This window comes from Rissa tridactyla, chromosome 3 (genome assembly GCF_028500815.1).
Source record: "Rissa tridactyla isolate bRisTri1 chromosome 3, bRisTri1.patW.cur.20221130, whole genome shotgun sequence".
In the NCBI taxonomy this organism is placed as follows: Eukaryota; Metazoa; Chordata; class Aves; order Charadriiformes; family Laridae; genus Rissa; species Rissa tridactyla.
The window spans coordinates 111,322,458-111,343,871 of record NC_071468.1 but is presented as its reverse complement, the minus strand read 5'-3'; the positions used below and the strand labels follow the sequence as shown (position 1 = coordinate 111,343,871).

Sequence of the window (21,414 nt, the reverse complement as noted above, 5' to 3'; positions counted from 1 at the left end):
TATTGCTCATCCAGGCGCATGTCAAGCCCTTACATCACATATATGTTTCTGCGCTTCTGGAGTGGCTGCTGGGCAGGTTTACCAGATTCGTCAAATCCAAACAATCGGTCTTTAAGTTGTAAAAGCTCCTGGCCGTAGCCAGCCCTGTCCTGGGTTGGGTTTGACCATGTGTTCTGATATGCCGTGTTTGCAGCAGGCAAATGGACTGTGCCTTTCTCCATTACAAACTAAACTGAGTGCGTGAGCTGTCTTTTTATCATTTAAAGAATACCACTCTTCCATATGTACTAACTGGTGGTTTTTTTTTTTAAAATATATCCAGATAACTTCAAGGAAGAATGTAGAGTCTGCAGTCAGACAGTTAGAAAGAGAGAAGGCTCTTCTTCAGCATAAGAATACAGAGTACCAGAGAAAAGCAGAACATGAGGCAGATAAGAAACGCAATTTGGAAAACGAGGGTATGTTGAACCATGCTTGAAGTGGGTTTTTAAAAGATAAAATAAATGAATTCTAGTTCAAATTGATGCTTTTTCATGACAGTGATTAACAATGTTGAATTGTTTTTGTTGTAGTTAACAGTTTGAAAGACCAGCTTGAAGATCTAAAAAAGAGGAATCAGAACTCTCAAATATCCAATGAGAAAATCAATCAACTACAAAGACAGGCATGCCAACTTTATTGTGTATATTTTAAAATAATAGCTGTTTGAAGTACAGACATTTTTTTTTTAAAGTTTAAAAGCTGTTCTTTCTTGTCATGTTTTGGTGTTCAAAAATAATCTTAAAATACACTCCTTTCTATTTCTTTAATCCATAAAATCTAGTATTCTGTAGCAGAAATGGTAGTTGTTATATTTTAATTGTTTCTGAAGTATGTTTTTATCAATCTTTAGTTGGATGAAGCCAATTCTTTGCTGCGGTCAGAGTCAGATACTGCAGCCAGGTTAAGGAAGAACCAGACGGAAAGCACGAAGCAAATCCAGCAGCTGGAAGCTAATAATAGAGAGCTACAAGATAAGAACTGCCTGCTAGAGAACGCGAAACTCAAACTGGAGAAGGACTTTCTCAATCTTCAGTCAGCTCTAGAATCAGAAAGGAGAGATCGAAGTCATGGATCAGAGATTATCAGTGATTTACAAGGTACTCCTGCACATCTTCTGAAGTTAAGCTTCCTTCTTGTTTTAGAAATAAAAAATAGGTTTGGGTGGTATTATTTGAGCTTCAGATTGTGACTAGATTAATGTGCTATTCTAAACAATCTTATGTTAGTGTGGACGCTCATTTAAGAGAAAATGTTGATAACATTTGTAAAATGTTATTGTTAACTTTTAAAATCACCCCAAGGGGAGATGTTGTTAATAGTCAGAAGCTGTTATATCTGAAAAACGTTATCTCTAAGTAGATAAAGTACATTGTTTTTTCACATACTGCCCAGCCTCATTGATGTTCTGGTCATTTTTAGGTCGAATATCTAGCCTCGAGGAAGAAGTAAAAAATGGAAAGAGTGCATTAGCCAAACTGGAAATGGAGAAGAGACAATTGCAGGAGAAAATTACAGATTTAGAAAAGGTAACAGCACTTCTAAGGGAACGTTGGTGTTACATTCTTACAGAACTTTTAAATTTGCACTTTTATTACTTGACACGTGGAGAGAAAATCTATGCAAAAAGTCAGCCTTGTTTTCAGTGTTTATTCTTTTTCTTTTATTTTTTTGTTTATTGTTGGTGAAAAAAGGACATCATTTCTCTTATGATCATAATATGTTATACTTCTAAAGTACATAATAATGTACTCCAGTGTGTAGCTTAACAGTGCAGTAGTAACAGTTCATTTCATCTGTTGTTTTTTTTTTAAACTCTGAATATTGCCAAAAATAAAAAAGCTTCTAATATTGTTTTTTCAAATTTGTCATTGAAACAAAAGTATTGACAAAATTCTTCAATAAACTTAATCTTTGAGCCACTCTTATTACAGAATGTTGGTTGCCAAGGCAGGAATTCTGTAATTGTTTACAACGGGGGATGTCATTGTGCATTTTTGGAGCTCTTTGCCATCCATAGAAAAACATTTGTAGAAATGAGTTCTGGGTTAGCTCCTTAGAATCTGAGCGCTCTCTTCTACTGTCAGCACACTTCCAAGCAGCATGTTACTGTTGTCTGAAATTTTGTCTTTAACCTGGTGTGTCTAATGTTTTATTTCAATGTCATTTTTTCTTTAACAGGAAAAGAGCAACATGGAAATAGATATGACGTATAAATTCAAAGTTATGCAGCAGAACCTTGAACAAGAAGAAGCTGAACATAAAGCCACAAAAGCAAGATTAGCAGACAAAAATAAGATCTATGAATCTATAGAGGAAGCAAAATCTGAAGCCATGAAAGGTATGTATTTAACATCACAGTTGGACTTAAGTGTAAATTATACAAAGTAGATCATGTAATCTTTTGATGCTAGTGGAAGCCTGAGTGTAGGCTTTTTTCCTTTGTTCCCCTGTTCTTTTTAAATAGCATTCGTGCCTTAAAAATCAGTCATAGGCCCTTTATCCTTGCTTTGCCAGGTTAAAGACGTACTGGTTTATTCTCGGAGTACAACAGGTTCTCCATTGCACACAGCACTAATTCATTTCTGTGCCAGTGTATTCTGAATTAATTTTTCTTAAATTTCCTTAAATTAAAATTGCTTGAAACATTTTTGTTGAGAGCTTATCTGTGTTCTTACGCCATATACTCATACCTTTTTGTTCTTCCTAAGTAAAATATATGTCAGCAACTTAACAATTTAAATACGTAGACCAGATAGAGTTAGAAATGGCAAAGTCTTTGCTACGCTTCCATAGTCACCGTGCATATTCTGCTGCATGTCATGACAACTGAAATCTCTTGGAGAGAGGGATAATTACCAAACAAATACAGAAGATGGCTCTTAATTTTTAATTAAATGGCTTATGTTTATTGCAGCTCCTTAAAAAGCTACCTACAGATCCTATCCTTCCAATTGCAAAGCGTTCGCACAAAAAATTTTGAGCATGCAGATGTTCAAAAGAAGCACAAATGATTCTGTGATAACGGCTGAATCACTTGGTGTATCAGGCTCCCAAACAGCTACATTTTATATGATTCCAAATTACCATAGTCAAAGCAACACTTCAATGCACTTAGATGGAATATTTTTAAAAATCCACCCTTTTTATCCATCTCAGATGTGTTGCAGATAAACTGGAAGTTATCTTGAAGCTCAAAAGTAGGAAATAGCTGTCGGTCAGGAATGCTTGCAAAAGCTTCCTCTGGGTGTGGGTTTACTGTGAAAATTTTAATGAATCACTTTTCGGCAATCTTTCTCTTCATTGTTAAAAGGATAAACATGTTGGTTATTGTTAATAGGGGATATACGTCCTCCTCCTCCTCCCCTCACCCTCCAAAATCTGCTGGCTTATGCTGACTGACATCTTACATCTCTTACTTCACAGAAATGGAAAAGAAACTTTTGGAAGAGAGGGCTTTGAAGCAAAAAGTAGAAAATCGGTTGTTAGAAGCTGAAAAGCAGCGCTCCATGTTGGACTGTGATCTCAAACAATCACAACAGAAAATCAATGAGCTCCTTCGGCAAAAGGATATCCTAAATGAAGATGTAAGGAACAATGACAAAAGGAGTCTTGAGTGGAACCTTGTTTTCAATGTCGTAATATTTTCCCTGCTATAGCTGTATTTAGGAATGAATGTATTTGTGAATGAAAATGGCAGCAACTTTTTCCTTCTCTGCATTTGGAGCTTTAAAAAGTCTGTTTTGTGTCGTGTGGTTTCATTTTTCTGGAACATTTCAGAGTTACTGATTCTGGAATGTAAAATGCTGTGAGATTCACATGAAAAAACTAGCTTATTTATTGTGTACTAATGCCTGTATTCAGGAGACAGCTTTGACTTATGAAAAGACGGGAGCGTGTTGTACAAAAGTGCAGAGAAAATCATTAACAGACACTGTTTAAATGTTGCTTTCCTGTGTAAGTCTGTAAAATTCACAGATTTCTGTTTATTTTTCAGGTAAAAAACCTGACATTAAAAATAGAGCAAGAAACACAAAAGCGCTGTCTCACTCAAAATGACCTCAAGATGCAAACGCAGCAGGTCAACACCCTGAAAATGTCAGAGAAGCAGTTAAAACAGGAGAATAACCATCTTCAGGAAATCAAGTTAAGCCTGGAAAAACAAAATAACGAGCTCCGCAAGTATGCAAAGTTGCTCTTTATTTTTTAGTAATGTTACTGATTTGTAATTATTTTTTGGCAAAAGCTGAGAGCAATATTAATTTTTAAAATTTGCTGCACAGAATGTGCTATTCTACAGTGCAAAACTTAACTGTATTTTAAAATAATTTACAGTGACTATAGCTGAGTGATTACCCTAGTGATTCAGCAGATTTGTAGTAAAATAATTTTGTTACCCTGAGTGTCTTAAAAAAACCCATCTTAAAAGCAAAGAGTGTGAGGACTTCAGAGAAACACCTATTTAATAAACAGTCTGGGAATTTATTTATTTTTTTTTTAATGATCTAACACTTCAACGAAGAGGAAACTTAATGGCATTATTAGTCCAGGACAGCTTATTAGAGTTGGAAATGAATACTAATACAGAGCTGTGAAGTGCAACCATTGGAAAATATCCGCTACTACAGATGTTTAAACACATCTGTTGTGCCTTCAAGAGTTGTGTTAAATCCCAGCAGTTCTTCAAGGTCTTACAAGCAATATTCGCACCTGATAATAAATAAATAAATAATTTTTTAACATAAAGAGAATTCATGTGAATGAAAAGGCGGTTTAGCACATACATCAGATGAATCTCGTTCTTAGCCCCTTTATGCCTTCTGATGGTTTATCTCCTTGTGCTTCACCTTTTCTCTCAGCGAGATGCAGTTATTCACCTGGAAGGCAGCTACGTGTGACGGTTGCTGTAATGTGAAACGCTGGCAGAAACCTTTTCTGCTACATTATTACTGTTCTTTGTTACGGATTGACTAATTGACTTTCTGAGTTGTTTTAATAACAGATGAATTCAAGAAATGATGCGTGTCAAAGCATACAGACGTGTTTTCACAGACTGAGCTTTAACAAACGAGACCCAAAACAACCCGTCAGATCAGTGACGTTTTACATGGAAATAAGATTCTGTCGGTGGCTGTTTGTTTTATCAGTGTCCCTTACTGGTTAAATTATGTGACACTGTTGTAGTCAGCGTGTTTAAACAGACTTCTTATTAGTGCATTTTTCTCAGCTGTACAAGTGAAAAAGAGACCAGGTACCCAGAGGAAGCCTCAACTTTAATTGCTGACCATACTTTGGTCAGGAAAATGACTGAAGATCTTAAGAGCGTGTACGCTGTCTTTTCTATTTATTGGTTTGGAATATCTTCATATCTTTTAAAGTATGTTATTCCTTTCTAGGGAACGTCAAGATGCAGATGGACAAATGAAAGAGCTTCAAGACCAGCTTGAAGCTGAACAGTATTTCTCAGTATGTTTTATGCTTCTTTATTTTTATACTAATATGTTTACTAAGTAGAATGTTAGCTTTTCTTCTTCCTCCTCAGCCATCAGGCGTTTCACAGCTATAACCTAAAGCTAATCCTTTTTCTTGTGTCTGTCTTCAGTCTCGTCTGCAGCCTTGTTAAAATCAAAATTCTACCTCCCTCCCTCTGACAAAGATCTAAAATAGTAAAAAAAAATAAATTACTGATTTTTTTTTCTTGTTTCTGATACTTCTGATTTTCTGTCTAATAGGGATATTCACATTGAGAGTCTCTTTAACAGTATGTCTACAAACATAAAATGTTTATCATACACCTATCCATTCACAAAAAATAAATAACAAAAAAGTAAAACAACGAAAACATATTTGGGTATGATCTTTTATTAAATTTAGAGAAGACATTGCACAATTATATTCTAATTAAATGTGTGATTAAAGAATTGCATACAGTGTTATCGTGTATCATTTTTTGTGTACCTTCAAGCTGGAATATGCAAGTCACGTCCTTTTCTATCCAACTTCAAATTTTAGACTCTGTACAAGACGCAAGTTCGAGAACTTAAAGAAGAATGTGAGGAAAAGACCAAACTTTGTAAAGAAATGCAGCAAAAGATACAAGAGTTACAGGATGAGAGGTAGATTTTACTAGTCGTACTACTGATTAGGAAGACATTTTGTTGTTTGTCTTGGGGTTTTATTTTGGGTTTTTGTTTTTTTTACTTCCTCCCTGTCATAACCTCTGATTTATTAAGTTAATAGAGTTAACAGTATGTATCAATAATTTGCAGAGATTCCTTGGCTGCTCAGCTAGAGATTACTTTGACAAAAGCAGATTCGGAACAACTTGCACGTTCCATCGCTGAAGAACAGTACTCCGATTTGGAAAAAGAGAAGATTATGAAAGAGCTGGAGATTAAAGAGATGATGGCTAGGCATAAACAGGAGCTGACTGAGAAAGATGCCACCATAGCCTCTGTGAGTAATATGAATCGTAATTTTGATAGTGGTTTACACGGGTTTGAGTTTTATTTGCAGTTTGAGTTATCTATTGTTATTTAGCATACTAAGATAGGATATACAAGTATATCTGACATTTTAAAAGTACTTATTTTCTATGAATGAAATAAAAAAAAAAAATCTCTTATCATGTTTCTTCCATGCATATCTCTGATCGTTCTTTCTTCTGTGCCCTTACCCCTCTTACAGCTAGTCCTCTTATCCTTACCCTGGTATCAGCCTGGAGCATTTCCTTCTGTCCTCTAATGCTTTCATATGCCAAGTGTGTTTTCTTAAATAGTCGCATGTACTTTTTGTTTTGTAGTTGGAGGAAGCAAACAGGACACTAACTAGTGATGTGGCTAATCTTGCTAACGAGAAAGAAGAACTAAACAATAAACTGAAGGAAGTACAAGAACGTATGTATTCTCTGAACCAAACGTAATATAATTTGAAACCAGTTTTGTTCTTCAATAGTACCATTTTCTTTTGTAATGAGCGTTCATAGATTTTTTTTTTTGTTTGTTTTTATTACCTTGCTCCAGAAATTACAAAGCTAAAAGAAGAAGAAGCAAATGTAGGAAATATTAAAGCACAATTTGAGAAACAGTTGTTGAATGAAAGAACATTGAAAACCCAGGTAAGCAAATGTATCTAAATGAATGAAGAGAATAGTATTCATGAATCAAATAATTTTTAATAGGAAACTCTCTGTGTTAAACTATCTATATATACTGTTAACACTCTGTTCTTTTTTGCCCCAAAACAAAATTTTTTTTTTTTTTTGCTTCTATTAAGTTGGGCTTTCAGTGTAGTGAAACTGCATCCTCATGATTTATTATAGAAGAACTCCTAATCCAGATGAGTCCACCAGCAAAAATTTTCCTTTCAGTCAAATGAACTCATATTTTACTGGTTTCCATCTTGATTTATATTCTATAAGTTCCATAAAACAGTGTATTTCTGATTATTTTTAGAAGAAGTGGCATTTTAATCTAAAGGTACATTTTGGGACTAGCTAATGGAAACCGAAGAGAAAATTTAAATGATAGAAGTGTTCAAAGCAAACACTTGTTTAAAGTGAAAATGGCATCATTACCTTCTTTTCAGTTTTGAGTAATACATTGAATTAAAGCAACTTTATAGTACCAGATATGCACGAGTCTTGGTTTACAGTTAGATTAAAAGTAGTAGAGAAGACACTATTTCTTCATGATATAACTTTGTGTATTTATTGGTGTGGGTTTTGTCATTTTTTTTCTTCCCCGCGGGAAGGCTGTGAATAAACTCGCGGAGATCATGAATCGGAAGGGTCCAGTCAAACGTGGAGCTGACACTGATGTACGGCGGAAGGAAAAGGAAAATAGGAAACTGCATATGGAACTGAAGTCTGAACGAGAAAAGTTAACCCAAATGATGATCAAATATCAGAAGGAAATAAATGAAATGCAGGCGGTAAGATCATTTTGCGAATATAAACATTGATTTCCGTAATTCTCATTGAGTTGATACAGGCTTTAAGGTAGTGTAAACAGTCTCTATTCCTCAATTTCCCATGACGAAAAGAAATACATAGTGTTTAGAGAGAAAGATTGACTGAGAAGTCTGTGTAATTTTCTATTTATGTTTTTTCTGAGTAACCGAGTATTGTGATAACAGGAAATCTTGTCATTTATCCATACAGCAAATAGCAGAAGAGAGTCAGATACGGATTGAACTCCAGATGACTCTGGACAGCAAAGACAGTGACATTGAACAGCTTCGTTCACAGCTACAGTCATTACACATTGGTCTAGACAACAGTAGCATAGGCAGTGGACCTGGAGATGCTGAAGCAGATGATGGCTTCCCTGGTATGTTAATTTTATTAATATATCTGCATTAATTGGGTTTATATCAGTGTTTTACCGTAGAAGCTGAAGGATTAAGTTAACCACCTGATGGTTCTGTGGCTTTTCATCTTCAGGTGTTTCTACCATCTTATTAATGCTTTGAATAGTGATCACTATCCACCTACTAACTTAATCTGTCCATAAGCACATTTCATCTTCCATTTATTTATAGAAATTTCTTTTAAAAATTCTTTTGTACCCTATTAAAAAACTAAGTATTTTTTCCACTTTATTGTGGTGGTTACTTTGCAATTACCGTGTTACATGATGAAATGTAAAACTAATACTGTCTCTTCTTAGACATTCTATTTTGACTTCTTTTCTACTTTTTTCCTCCTTTATGCTTTATGTTTAGTCCATATCACTCAGTCCCACACTATGGAATCCATGTCTTTTACCTACCAGCACTCTTCTACCTCTGTCAGTATTGCCACTAAGCCTTCCAGTTCTCGCATGCTTCTCGATTCTGATTCTGACTCAGAGGAAGAACCTTTGTCTTGTTCCCACAGCCCTACAGAAGTTGATAGCACAGGTGACATCCCCGAGAACTCTGGTTTTGTTCTTACTGTGTCCTTTTCTCTGTTTCAAAACTAACACTATTAATACATTATTAAAAAACAAATCTGGCAGTAGACACACTGCAGTGTCAGTGAACGTTGCTCTCAAAGACGTGAAAAAAGTTTGCATGAACAAATAACTGGCCTGTTTTCTCTAAATGTTTACGTTACAGATGCTTGCTGCCATTTATACAACCACTGTTTGTATTAAAGTATTGAATAAATGAGCCTTATGGCCTTGTTTTCAAGGCAGCCTCTACCCAGTATCTGCAGCTGTCTCTATGACCCGAAGATACTGGATACCAAAAAGTCACATCTTTGTGTTTAAGTGAAGCGTAGAGACATCTAACTCCTCACCATCTAAATGTACCTTACTTGCTCGTAGAAATGTACTCTTCCAAGTATTACATTATTTTGCCTTATTTCGAATCTTACGTTTGATTCTTGTGTGGTAAGGCAAGCAAAATTTATTCATTTTTCCAGATACGTAAAGCATATAATAAGATCATATGGCTCTGGTAAAACAGAGCTTTGTTGTACTAATTCTATAGTCATTTTATATGACTACACATACACTGTGTTGAACAAAACTTCTGTTTAGTGTTAATGTCAGGGGTGGGTTTTTTAATTACATTCAAATTTCTGTATTTCACTTGAGGTTCCTTTAAAGTGTGAATACCTTTCCACTGAAGGCAAAACTTGTTCTGGAATATTGACATTCCTTCATCAAACTAGCCTAAAGAATAGCGCATTTCCTCTGTTTTCCTCATTCTGTGGTTTTTGCTATGAGGCTTCTAATAAAAGAATCATTAAGTGCATACATAATTCTTTTCTTGTTAGCTGCTGTTGTGGTATCTGCATGGTTTTGTTTTGTTCTAAAGTAAAAATCATATCTAAGCTAGGACTTTTTTCTGACATCATTACAACAGATTTGAGGTACAACGGTTGTGTTTTGTTGTTGTTTTCCCTCCTAGTACTTATAAGCATGTACTGTGAAAATTTTGGAATATTCTGGCCTTTCTCTGATCTGTTGCTACAGAATGGACACTAGAAATGAAGAAATGTAACCAAAATTCTCATTTTGTCCGGTTTCATGTGACAGTATTAGAGATTACAGAGAAAAATAGGAACAATATTAATGCATATTTTTTCATACCATTAAGAAACTACACGTTTCCTGGATGTGGGGAAGGATTTTTTTTACATTAGCATTATGCTCGCTACCCTTTGTATCAGGTGTAGTTGAAAGGAACAATTTAAAGTGGCAGGTATGAGGCAAAATATACGTTACAGAACGACTTCGTGTACTTGGTATGTACATTAAACTGTGTCAGCAACAGTAATGCTTATAGAGCAGTAAACTTTGAAGACAGCGCGTATCTGAATAAATAACCTTGCTTCAGGTCTCCGGACAAAATGAGAATTCTGTGAACATCTATTAACTATTTGTTATGCTATGTTAAACATGGGCAGGAGCCTGCAGATGCCCTCTGATGAGAAAGAAAATAGCTTTTGCGATTTTGGAGCATGTTTATGCTCCTTTCATGGTTTTGTGTTTGTTAATAATTAAGGCCTTCAGTATTTTTGACGTGGAGGTTCCTCAGCATCAGTGGAGATTGTCTGCCAGGGTGGGAAACTCATTAGAGAAATAATATTGCAATTGAGTAGTTCCTCTCAATAAAACATAGGGGAAAGAAATGCTTGTATTAAGCACAGCTATAAAAATAGGATCAAAGGCTATGAGATACTATGTGTTAGCAAGCGCTAGGCAAGCGCGATCCTGGTGAGCTTTTGGTTACGACTGAAATGTGTATGGCAAACAGCAGCTGAGCTTTTAATACTGTTGATAAACGCAATCTGACTAACGTGCCAGTGTAATTTAAAATATTGCAAGTATGTGAAGGGGCAGGTGAATTTTAGGCAAGGCCTAAGGATTAGTCAAAAATGACTTATTTTAGATTAGAAAGCCTGGGAGATTTAGGCATAACTAGAAAAAAGAAAAATTGACAGAGTAAAAAATATGAATTAGAATACTAAACTTCTGAAATTTTACCTGGCGTATAGAGGATATAGGTTATTGGTGGTGGTAGCTTGCTTTTTTTTGGTCTTGAACTGGATGTCGTGTGGTCTGCACTAATATCTTCAGATGCTGTTTTAAAAGGTAAAGATTGATAGACATAAGCATTTTAAGTCTTGAAAAATTACTAAAGGGAATGCGTGTGCTATAATTGCAAGTTTGCTCTTCCCATTCTTCCTCATGCCTACTACTTTTTTGTGATGGCATTGTTGATTATTGGCTGTATTCAGGAATACATGATTTAATTTATTCCTGAACATTTACTTTGCAAGACCATGTAGTTCATGTTCTCATGTTTGCTCTTTTGCTTTATTATTGCTCTTCGGTAACTATTTTAAAATGCACAGTAGTCTGAAAAATAATGTTTTGTGAATATTTACGTTGTTTAATATATATCTTTTTTTCAGAATCAAGATTGGAAGGCTGGCTATCACTGCCTGTTAGAAACAACACTAAAAAATTTGGATGGGTTAAGAAGGTAAGAAAACCAGGTTTATGGTCTTGTTTCAGGTGTAGTCTGGATTTTAAACTTACTGCAGGTTTTCAACACTTCAGTTTTTCTTTGGTTCTCTCATTACTTGAATGTATAAAATGTGTTAGCTAGTATAGCTATGTCTGAGAGCTATGGCTTCTTTGTCCAGCCAGAGGTGAGAACAGCCATTCATGATCTTCAAATATTTGTACATTCAGCCATGAGCATTCCCAGCAGAATTACAGAGCTGGAATTCAGCAGAGTCTGGAAGCAGATGCCCTTGACAAATTCTCTGTTTGGCAGATAAAACTAACAACTACTCATCTGCCTTGTGCAGCCTTTGCTTGTTTACTGCTTTTCAGTAGCCTCTTTGGTGGCTCTTGGTCCAAAAACTAACTACACAGTTTCATACCAGTTCACTTACTGCTCAGTCCCACTGTTCATTCTGGACAAAATTCTGGAAATAGGAGGTCCTCTAGGTAACTAGCTTTTTTATGAAAATTGCTAGCAGTGCTGGTAGGTATAACAGTGATCTTCATGAGTATGATGCCTATTAGTTGTGAACTTCACGTGTAAAATAGGCATCATAACATGGCAGTTGCTACTACTCTATGTAAAATAGAAATTCAAAGCTTTTATCTTACTTTTTTCCAGACTTCCATTTTTATCTCTTTGTAGGTACTTAAATCTGTTTAAATAGCAATTAATCAGATAATATAAATTGATTTATCAGATAATCGGAATTTAGTTGGTTGTGTAACAAATTTATTGGTAAATCATGGACTTGGAATACAGAACTACTGTTGTCCACTTAGCTACCATTTAATAAAATTGTAGAAAAATAGTGCTGTGACATCTGTGGTAATTGCTGTGACAACCTTGACATCTGTGATGAGCTTGATTAAAATATATATTTCATCCTTTTCTGTCTCTTAACAGTATGTAATTGTAAGCAGTAAGAAGATCCTGTTCTATGACAGCGAACAAGATAAAGAGCAATCTAATCCCTACATGGTATTAGATATAGAGTAAGTGTTACCACGTGAGATTCCTCCTCCTGATTTGTAGGTGAACTTTGTCAGAAAAGACTTTGACAAAAGGCCTTTTTGAGGTCCAGTATGGGGGTGCCATGTCAAATGGGGCCAACTTTTGCAATCTGAACTACAGAGCTGGGAGCTGAAGTATGCATTGAAAGCAGTGGTGCAGCAGTGTGCGGTGCTCGGTGTGGTACAGGTAGCTCTGCTGAGCTCTGGTGGAACTGAAATGCTACCACTAGTTCAGCTAGACCCACCTCACATACATGTTTCAGAAAGAAACGTTAAGAAAACTAGCGGAGAGGCTACAATTTTCAGTGTTTGTACATTTTCAGTTACATGTCCTCATGGGTGGGTTCTATAGTTAATTAATCTATTTTCTTAGTAAATACAGAGTGTGGCTACTGAGGGGTTGGATCGTGTGTTAGAAAGCTACTGGCAATGGTTAAAGTCATGTGATGTTGGTTTTTCACTGCTGTCATTTCTTTTGCAAATATAGCTGGATGCTTGTGACCTCTGGTTATTTAGGGGTTTTTGAAAGTTCATGTGCAGGATGGAAAGATAGGACTTTAATCAAGTGATGAGAAATTTGTACTGACAAACTTTTATGGCTCTTAAGTCCTAATGTGGTATGTTGTATCCTAACTTAAACTGTCAATTTATCATTTTGGTAACATTAATTTTTGTCCTTATTGAAATAATTGCCTATAGCAAACTCTTCCATGTCCGACCAGTCACTCAGACGGATGTGTACAGAGCAGATTCCAAGGAGATTCCTAGGATATTCCAGGTATTCAGTAATAAATTGTTGTTTCTAGTGTAACAAAGATGGTATTTCACACATTTCCAAAAATATTTTCATAACTTTGTCTAATGAAATAGTGACTAAAAAAAGAACTTGAAAAAAATCCATTCCATTGTAATTCTTCAATCTTTCTACTTAATTACTCTGAATTTCCGTTTGCCATATAGGAGTACTAAGGTTATTTTGCTTTGATTTTAGATTCTATATGCTAATGAAGGAGAGAGCAAAAAGGAACAGGAATTTCCCGTGGAGCCCATGGGAGAGAAGTCAAATTACATTTGTCACAAAGGACATGAGTTTATACCTACTCTTTATCACTTCCCAACCAATTGTGAAGCTTGTATGAAGCCACTGTGGCATATGTTTAAACCTCCTCCTGCTCTAGAATGTCGCCGTTGCCATATCAAATGTCACAAAGATCACATGGATAAAAAAGAAGAGATTATAGCACCTTGCAAAGGTAAATAGCAAGTATTTAAATATGCATGTAGTCGCTGGAGTCACAAGGCATTCTAGTAGATGGGAGGATTCTAGTAATAGTCTGACACAAACTAAACATAAACAGGTAGGTTTTTCTTTTATTAGTATGTAGTTGTCAGAACCTCTCTAAGGGTGTCTACACGAGGATCAGCTCACCGCTGTCAGTTGATGACCCGTGGCCCATATATATCCATACCTGTCGTGTTGTCAGCTGCTCACGCAGTAAAGCCTGGTAGTTGGAAGACAGCTCGCAATGTGTGCTGTCCCGCCTTGCTATGAGAAACGATAGTGTTGGTGCGTGTGATGAAATAGCTTATGTGCAGTGAAGTTTACTCCTTGTGACTCAGGTTACGTAGTTTCTTGGGCTCAGGCACACCTCTTTGTGTTACCCTTCCTTGTTTTTTCCCCGTGTGAGCATGTATCTTCCGTAGTACTAACTTGTTACCCTCTAAGTGCGAGGAGGAGGCACTGCCAGCAGCCAGGAAAGTTCAAGTTTGTCAAAATCTGGTTCACTTTGCTTTTGATTTCTCAGCTGATTTCCCTTTGTGTTGACTGTGAAAGTATGGTAATCTGACAACTATTTTTTCATGTGGGGACATGTTTAGAATAATAATATTAATTTTTATCTTAAAAATTCTTATTACAGTGTACTATGATATTTCAACGGCAAAGAATCTACTACTGTTAGCTAATTCTACGGAAGAACAGCAAAAATGGGTGAGCCGACTCGTGAAAAAAATACCCAAGAAGCCTCCAGCACCAGACCCCTTTGCTCGATCTTCTCCCAGAACTTCCATGAAGGTACAGCCAAACCAGTCCATCAGACGACCAAGTCGACAGCTTCCTCCAAACAAACCAAGGTGACACAAGAGCTGCTATTTAGTTTTATTGTTTTAAACACTTTACTACAATTAATGCCGTGTATTTTGATGAGGAAAATTGACCACAAATGTTGTTGACTACTGACGTGTGATCTGGCAGGCCATCTTCTGTAAGGCTCAGTTAAGTTCTAAGAAGAGCCGCTATGTTTGTCCCCTGTTTAAAAGACCTTGCGTTACCTGTTAGTTCACCCCGCCGTACTGGTAATATACCCCATTGCTCTTATGTGTGATAGGCACAACTTGTAGCATCGTCTGTAGCCTAAATAGTTCCGGTAAACTGGCAGCTGGTTGGGAAAATGGGGTTTAACTAGGCAAGGAGGCAGTGAGAGGGGTGTGAAGATTTAAAAAAAGGAGGGGGAAAAAAAAAAAAAAAAAGAAAGTTTTAACAATTTCCAAGATGGCCACTACTGCCACTACTGTACCCGATTTGAAGCTGAGCAAGGAAGTTAGGTGCTTGTGGTCCTGATGAACCTTGGAGAGAAGTAGGTGCCCTCAAAAAGCAGTCTAGAAGGCCTTAGACTAAGACTATGCATCTTTTGTTTCTTATTGCTTGGTTTTAAGGCATGTGTTTGAATTCGTGCCCAACTCTAAGTTTAGGCACCTGATTGCAAATTTGTACGTTAGTGTGTGTTTCCTCTGACCAGATGTATATATCTATGTCTGATTCCATTTACAGTTGATATTTAGGAAAAGTTGTTTTCAGGATTCATGTCCTCTAGTGTAGAAAAGGAACATACAGCATGCTCTTGGACACCTACAGTGAAAAGCTAGTTCAGATGAATGTCACTTCAGCATCTCTGCCCGTGCGGGTTCCACAGCGTGGCGCCCGTTGCTGCAGTCACAGGCACCTGTCTGAGCATCACTCAGGGTTTTTGCGGGAGAGCAGGAAGATGGGAAGTGGGGGATCACCATTTGCTCAAGTAGTTGGAGCACTTACCAAAAGGTGGGAGAATTGGTTTCAATTCCTTATTCAGCCTAGAAGGACTCATGCTCATGTCTCGCGATTCCTAAAAGAACAGTCTAATCAAGTTCCTCTGATCCGGGGGAAAAAAAGTCCATACAAAAACCATTAATGTATTGCTGGATCAGTTTTAAGAAGCAAAATCCTATATTGTATTAAGGAAAGTGATAATATTCTGCAGGTAGTGCTTATGTGATGGCACAGTACAGAATTTCTGGCTTTTTTCAGTTTGCTTTTTTCACCACCCGCAGTAGCCATTGAGCTCACTGGAGAGATGACTGGGCTGGGTTTCATTTCTTGTAGCTATAGCAATAGAGAAATTGGTACTTAAGATATTTGTCTAAGATCCTTCAATAACAACAGAAAGAGACGAATGCTTCTAGACAATGATTCATCCCATCCCAAAATAAATGCCTAAAAGAGGTAAAATGACTCATTTGCTGACAAGATTTGCCTCACTAGCTTGCTTTGTTCTGTATTGACCATAGAAGGAGCGCGGGCAGCGATGCCTAGAGAACAAGTTGATATATCTTCATTTTGGCATTGCTTAGCTTTAAATAACGAGGTATGGGATAGCAGGATAGCGTAATCCCACTGTATTTGGGATACAGTAAAATCTCGCTGTATTTGTTTGTAAATTCAGGTGGTGCTATTTTATTTGATGCTCTGTTCGGCGATCAAAATTACTTCATTTTATTGGAAAAATTGTTAGCCTTGTGTTATTGTCTGGAAAGGGATAGCGGGAAAGCACAGAACTGCACCTCAGCCAACAAGAACAGCAGCAAAACAGGAAGCAGCTAATTTTATGAAATGTACATGTTGGTCTTTTCTACTGAAATTTGGGGGAAAAAATCAATATGGTGAGTGTTCTATGGAACTGAATGATTTGTGAGATAAATTTCCAGTTAATACAATATTCCTGGCTTACATGAACACTAACTGAATCTTCATATTCCATGATAGGCAAAGGAAGGAACCCACCTACCTTAATACAGTCTTTTACTTAAAAAGGTTTAGTGATAATAAATGGAATTTTGAAGTCTTTTATAGAAGCGTTGACGCACATTAAACATCACACCCTCCTGTTGCAGATTGCTTGATCTGGCATTTAAGGACTGGGATTGGTCATTTGATGATGTTGATGATATTGATGGTGATGATGATGATGATGACGATGTTTTTGATTTCTGAAGAAGTATAAGGGGTAAATCTAAATAGAGAGGAATGGATTTGTTTGCCTTTGAATACAGCATGCTATGTTGGATTTTGTTTCTCAAAGCAGAGAAAATACAAGATCTCATTTTAGTATTTTAAACAGTGAAAATGAGATTCTGTTCATGATGTCGATGAATTTTTAGAGGGGTCTTTTTCATTAAAACAAAGTTGTTGCCTTTGTCAGTGGTTTTACTTTTCTAATTTTAGATCTTTTTTCAAAATTCATGTCTGCCTGCCTGAAAACAAAGAATCTGCTGTTTTCAGAGTAATTGCTCATCTATAGTGCTAATACTGCTAACCTCCGCACATGGTTTTTGAAGGCTAAAAGGCAGATTGTAGCAGTTGGATGTTTAGCTGAAACAGAACTGGTATTTACAAATACTTTTCATTTTTAAGCTTTTTACATAAACGGACTGGTCTATGGCTAGCAGACATGAAATCACCGGAGTTCTGCGTTTTGCTTTCCTACCTGTGTTATGAAGTGGATTTGACTTGGCTTTCCTTTGCAGTGCCGTGCTTTTGGGGTACCTAACCACGCGTTTGAAAACTACGTAAACAAATGAGCTTTGCGGCTTTTGTGAAACGGTTTCCTTGCCTGCTTTAGAAAAGATACGGCCGTTTTATTGATCTAATTTGTCCCATGGCTCTCTTAAAATACGCAGTGTGTATGTGCTGGAAACAGCGATAACTATTTTATAGCTCTCAATCTTTAATCATTGTACATGTTGATGCAATGTTATGTCTACACAGAAAAAAACCCTTAAATGTTAAATTCCTAAAAATTCTTTTAAATGGAATGTAAGGCGTCTCAGCCTTATGGAAGAAGGGGCGATGACAGCAGCACTCGGGCTGTACCTCAGCTCAGTACTCAGTTAACTGAGACACCAGCTCCTGTAGAATTGAACTGGCTTAGTGTTTACAGTAACAAGCATTACGTTAATTAAATATACTGCATCTTTATGTATCAAAAGCATACAAATTACTAAGCTTTTAGAAGTGACTATTACATTGTGCATATTGTACTTTACCCTCATATATTGCAAGGGGGTTCGATTGGTTTGGGATCATAACGCGTAAGGATGTGCTATACTTAAGTAACGATGCTGCTGAATGCCGAGGAATGACGTTTCTCCCAACTATGCTTGAGCCCATCTTAGGTGAAGGCTTTGAGGAAGTATATTTTTGTCAGATTTACATTTGTTGCGTTTACTGACCAAACTTCTTGCTTCTTTTCCAGCTAACTGCTTTCCGTGAATGCAGACACAATTCAAGGTGATAATTTTCTTCCCGTTACAGCAAGACTGAAACATATCCCAAAATATATTAAAAATATATATTTTCCTGAGAGATTGTGCTATATATATCAGAGGTTTACATTTTTGCTGCAATATAAATTACTAATCTCTGAGGGTTTTCCTGTATTCTCCTGCGTGACTGATCAAATGAGGAATGGTTGGTAAATAGTAAAAGGATATGTTAGGTAACCTTTTAAACTCTGTTCCACAAAAGCTTTCTTGGCGAGACACACACACACTACATTTCATAAAAGGATCGAGAGGAATGAGTATTAAAATGGAAGAAACTGACTTTTCAGCTTTCATAAAGATGCCACCAGCATGTCTGCAAGAAGAGGAGGAGGAAGATCCACCATAGTGATATAGACTGCATCTGTAAGAAGTGACCATTATACTGTGTATATATATTGTACTGTAATACTGCAAGAGGGTTTTAAAAATCTTTCCACTTTATTTTTTTATGCTTATTAATCAGATACCGTTACTTATTGCAGTTGCAACTATGCACTTGTATAAAGCCATAATGTTGAAGTTTATATCATTCATACACGTCTATCAAAAGCTGCATGTCAGTGTCAGCAGCTAGTATCAGTTTGAAGTATGTACTAGTTTCAGCTACGTCATCATGAGCAGTCCTCTTTTACCTGTCTAATTGCCTTAATTTAATTTTTTTTCAAGTTTTTTTTTGCCCATTCTCTCTATTTAAGGAAAAAAGAAGGTTTACCAGCTCTTAGGATGCAATTTTGCTTTGTGGCAGAAAAAAAAATAGTGCACTATTTTTACACCTAGTAAGTATATCAATGTCAGCCTATTTTGAATGTATATTGACTGGTTTTAAGGGTGGAGAAGTGTTGGTTACAGAAACAACGTCGGAACCCATTGGAATTACTAGACCATTTGCTTGTACATGTAACTGCTCGTCCAGCCCTTTTTACAAACCTCAATATTAGTTATTGACTTGTATTAACCCTCATTAAGTGCTATGAAACTTCGTTTTGCCTTGTTTTTGCATATTCTCCTAGATGTGTTTTTTATTTCTGGGAAGAAAAAAAAAAAAAAAAAAAGAATCTGTGACTCTTTTTACATTTCACAACACAATATCCAAGGACTGTCACAAACGTTAAGAAAATTAAACATACTGTAGATGTATTTTAAAATTTTAAATCTGGTTCTCTAGCACATAGCTGTAGGCATAGATAAATATCTCAGTAGTGTGTTTTGAGAACTGATAGCTGGGAAGAAAGGGCCTCAGAGGCACTTAATCTGACTTTTTTTTAAACTTGGAATTGTACAAAAAATATAATTTATGTGGGCTCATTCATGATGTGTTCATAATTATCCCAGAAAATGCATGTTTTATACAACTACAGTATGCGATGTTAAACATATTGACAGTAAAAAATGTAGTCTCCTATTTGGTCTCTTTATATATATAAATATATATATATATTTAAAATATATATATATAAAAAATATTGTGTGGGAGTGCAGTAATTTAAAATATGATCTAACACTTCAATGAAGGAGGACATTTCACTTTAAAATTTTGTTTGTTTGTTTTTGTTTTTTAAAGAGTGTTGAAATGTTTGGAAGGATAGGACCATGATTTATTTAACACTATCATGAAAGGTGGACTTGGAAACACTGAAATACTGAAAATGAATGAATATATTTACATTTTGTAACCTCTACTACAGTTCAGCTTAACAGAGCCAGAATGTATTCAGTCTTCTATTTATGCACTCGCAAAGTAAAATGTTGTTTGTGAGTTCTTAAATTCGAAACAAAAACTCTCATATCGTTTCTGTGAGGTATTATAACCCGGCGCACAGCTACAGTGTTTTTTTTTCCCTGCTTGTTTTGATTTACAGAAGTACGGTATATTTTTAGGTAATGCAGATTTGCATAAGAGTACAACATTAAAAATGTATACAGTAAAACTGTTTCCATTCACTGAATGCATAAATATTTTATATATATATAAAAAAAATGTTACATTGTGGGAAGTTCTATCCTTTTCGGAATTGGAGAATATTATATATATATTTTTAAATAAACTATTTGAGTAAGGTAAAATAGTTCCTGAACTTGAGAAGCTGGTAATTAATTGAAATATTTAAATACGTAGGCAACTACTGCGGCAGATATGGGAAAGGCAAGGGTTGCTCAGGAGGAAGCCGAGCGAAGGCTGCGTGCGGAGGAAGGGCAGACTGCGAGGGAGCCGTTCTGGCAGGCTATCAGTGCTGGGGCTGGACCTGGTGCGCTCCCTCTCCTCGGCTTGTCCTCGTTTACTGGGAATGCCTGGGGCCCTGGTAAGCCTGACATTTTAGGAAAGGTACTGTATTATAGTATTTACTAGCCACAGTTGATACATTCGATACTTGCAGAAATAGTTATTAGCTATGCGTACAGCAGGCCGTGTTGAGACGCTATCGTAGAACGATATGGGCTGGCAGGGAGCACTGGAGGTCCTCTGGTCTGACCTCTACCTCAAAGCAGGGCCAACTTGGCATGGGTTCCTCAAGGCTCTTGAGGTTTCAGTGCTTCTAGGGATGGAAGTGTCAGTTCTCCTTCATGCAGTTCGTCCCAAAAGAAAGGAACGGTGTGGGCTGTGTTGAGCTGTAACGTGGAGATCGTTTGGCCAATGGTATGATGTGCAGGAGCCTTGTTTTGTACCCAGGACGCAAAAGGCAAAGCTGCCCTTCTCACTTGTCCTTCTGCTGGAGACAGACCTTCCATCTTCTGATCTGTGAATGCAAAGAACTCTCAAACGTTTGTTCCGGGAGATTGTGGTGTTTCCTTATGGTCCAGTGGTAACCTTTTAAAATTTTTTAAAGAAGAGCATATTCCTGAACTAAGGAATAGTTGTCTGAAAGTCACTGATGTTTAAACGCTTCTTTTTGTAACAGGGCTGTCCCAGCAAACAGGACGTTGTTATGGCCTGGGTGACTTTATCTATAGAAATTCTCTCATTGCAAGTCCTTTTGTTTGGCAAAAGTAAACAAATAGCATAGCCAAGCTGCAAATTAACCTCATGGAAGAATCGGGGGTCAGACCTGGAGACAGAAGCTTCTTTACACTTGTAAGGAAGTTGCTCTTTGGTTCCTGTCCAAGAGCTCACCAGTACGGAAGCTGGATAGGAAGACCCCATCGGAGTTAACGTGTCAGATGTCACAAAGACCTTTCTGAAAGGAGATTTCCACTTCTGTCCTAGTTGCGTGCTGCAGTT

The 21,414-nt window shown here is 36.7% G+C and overlaps 1 protein-coding gene across 3 annotated transcripts in view; it reads left to right on the top strand.

Annotated features, from left to right (window-relative positions):
- The window catches only part of ROCK2 (Rho associated coiled-coil containing protein kinase 2), a 100,464-nt gene extending 80,203 nt beyond the window's left edge, over nucleotides 1-20,261 (top strand). Inside the window, exons 13-34 of one of the 3 annotated variants that reach the window (XM_054194203.1) lie at nucleotides 323-458; nucleotides 573-664; nucleotides 893-1,139; nucleotides 1,462-1,568; nucleotides 2,221-2,380; nucleotides 3,466-3,626; nucleotides 4,037-4,221; nucleotides 5,436-5,505; nucleotides 6,052-6,155; nucleotides 6,309-6,495; nucleotides 6,842-6,935; nucleotides 7,062-7,156; nucleotides 7,792-7,971; nucleotides 8,201-8,369; nucleotides 8,764-8,940; nucleotides 11,450-11,520; nucleotides 12,454-12,542; nucleotides 13,260-13,338; nucleotides 13,552-13,813; nucleotides 14,480-14,693; nucleotides 16,767-16,879; nucleotides 18,128-20,261. In XM_054194203.1, the coding sequence (XP_054050178.1) occupies nucleotides 323-458; nucleotides 573-664; nucleotides 893-1,139; nucleotides 1,462-1,568; nucleotides 2,221-2,380; nucleotides 3,466-3,626; nucleotides 4,037-4,221; nucleotides 5,436-5,505; nucleotides 6,052-6,155; nucleotides 6,309-6,495; nucleotides 6,842-6,935; nucleotides 7,062-7,156; nucleotides 7,792-7,971; nucleotides 8,201-8,369; nucleotides 8,764-8,940; nucleotides 11,450-11,520; nucleotides 12,454-12,542; nucleotides 13,260-13,338; nucleotides 13,552-13,813; nucleotides 14,480-14,693; nucleotides 16,767-16,866 (2,979 nt within the window). In that variant the 3' untranslated portion in view covers nucleotides 16,867-16,879; nucleotides 18,128-20,261. The remainder of the gene's footprint in view (nucleotides 1-322; nucleotides 459-572; nucleotides 665-892; nucleotides 1,140-1,461; nucleotides 1,569-2,220; nucleotides 2,381-3,465; nucleotides 3,627-4,036; nucleotides 4,222-5,435; nucleotides 5,506-6,051; nucleotides 6,156-6,308; nucleotides 6,496-6,841; nucleotides 6,936-7,061; nucleotides 7,157-7,791; nucleotides 7,972-8,200; nucleotides 8,370-8,763; nucleotides 8,941-11,449; nucleotides 11,521-12,453; nucleotides 12,543-13,259; nucleotides 13,339-13,551; nucleotides 13,814-14,479; nucleotides 14,694-16,766; nucleotides 16,880-18,127) is intronic. The other 2 variants (XM_054194205.1, XM_054194204.1) reach the window with 2 other exon arrangements.
- Nucleotides 20,262-21,414: the final 1,153 nt, after the last annotated feature.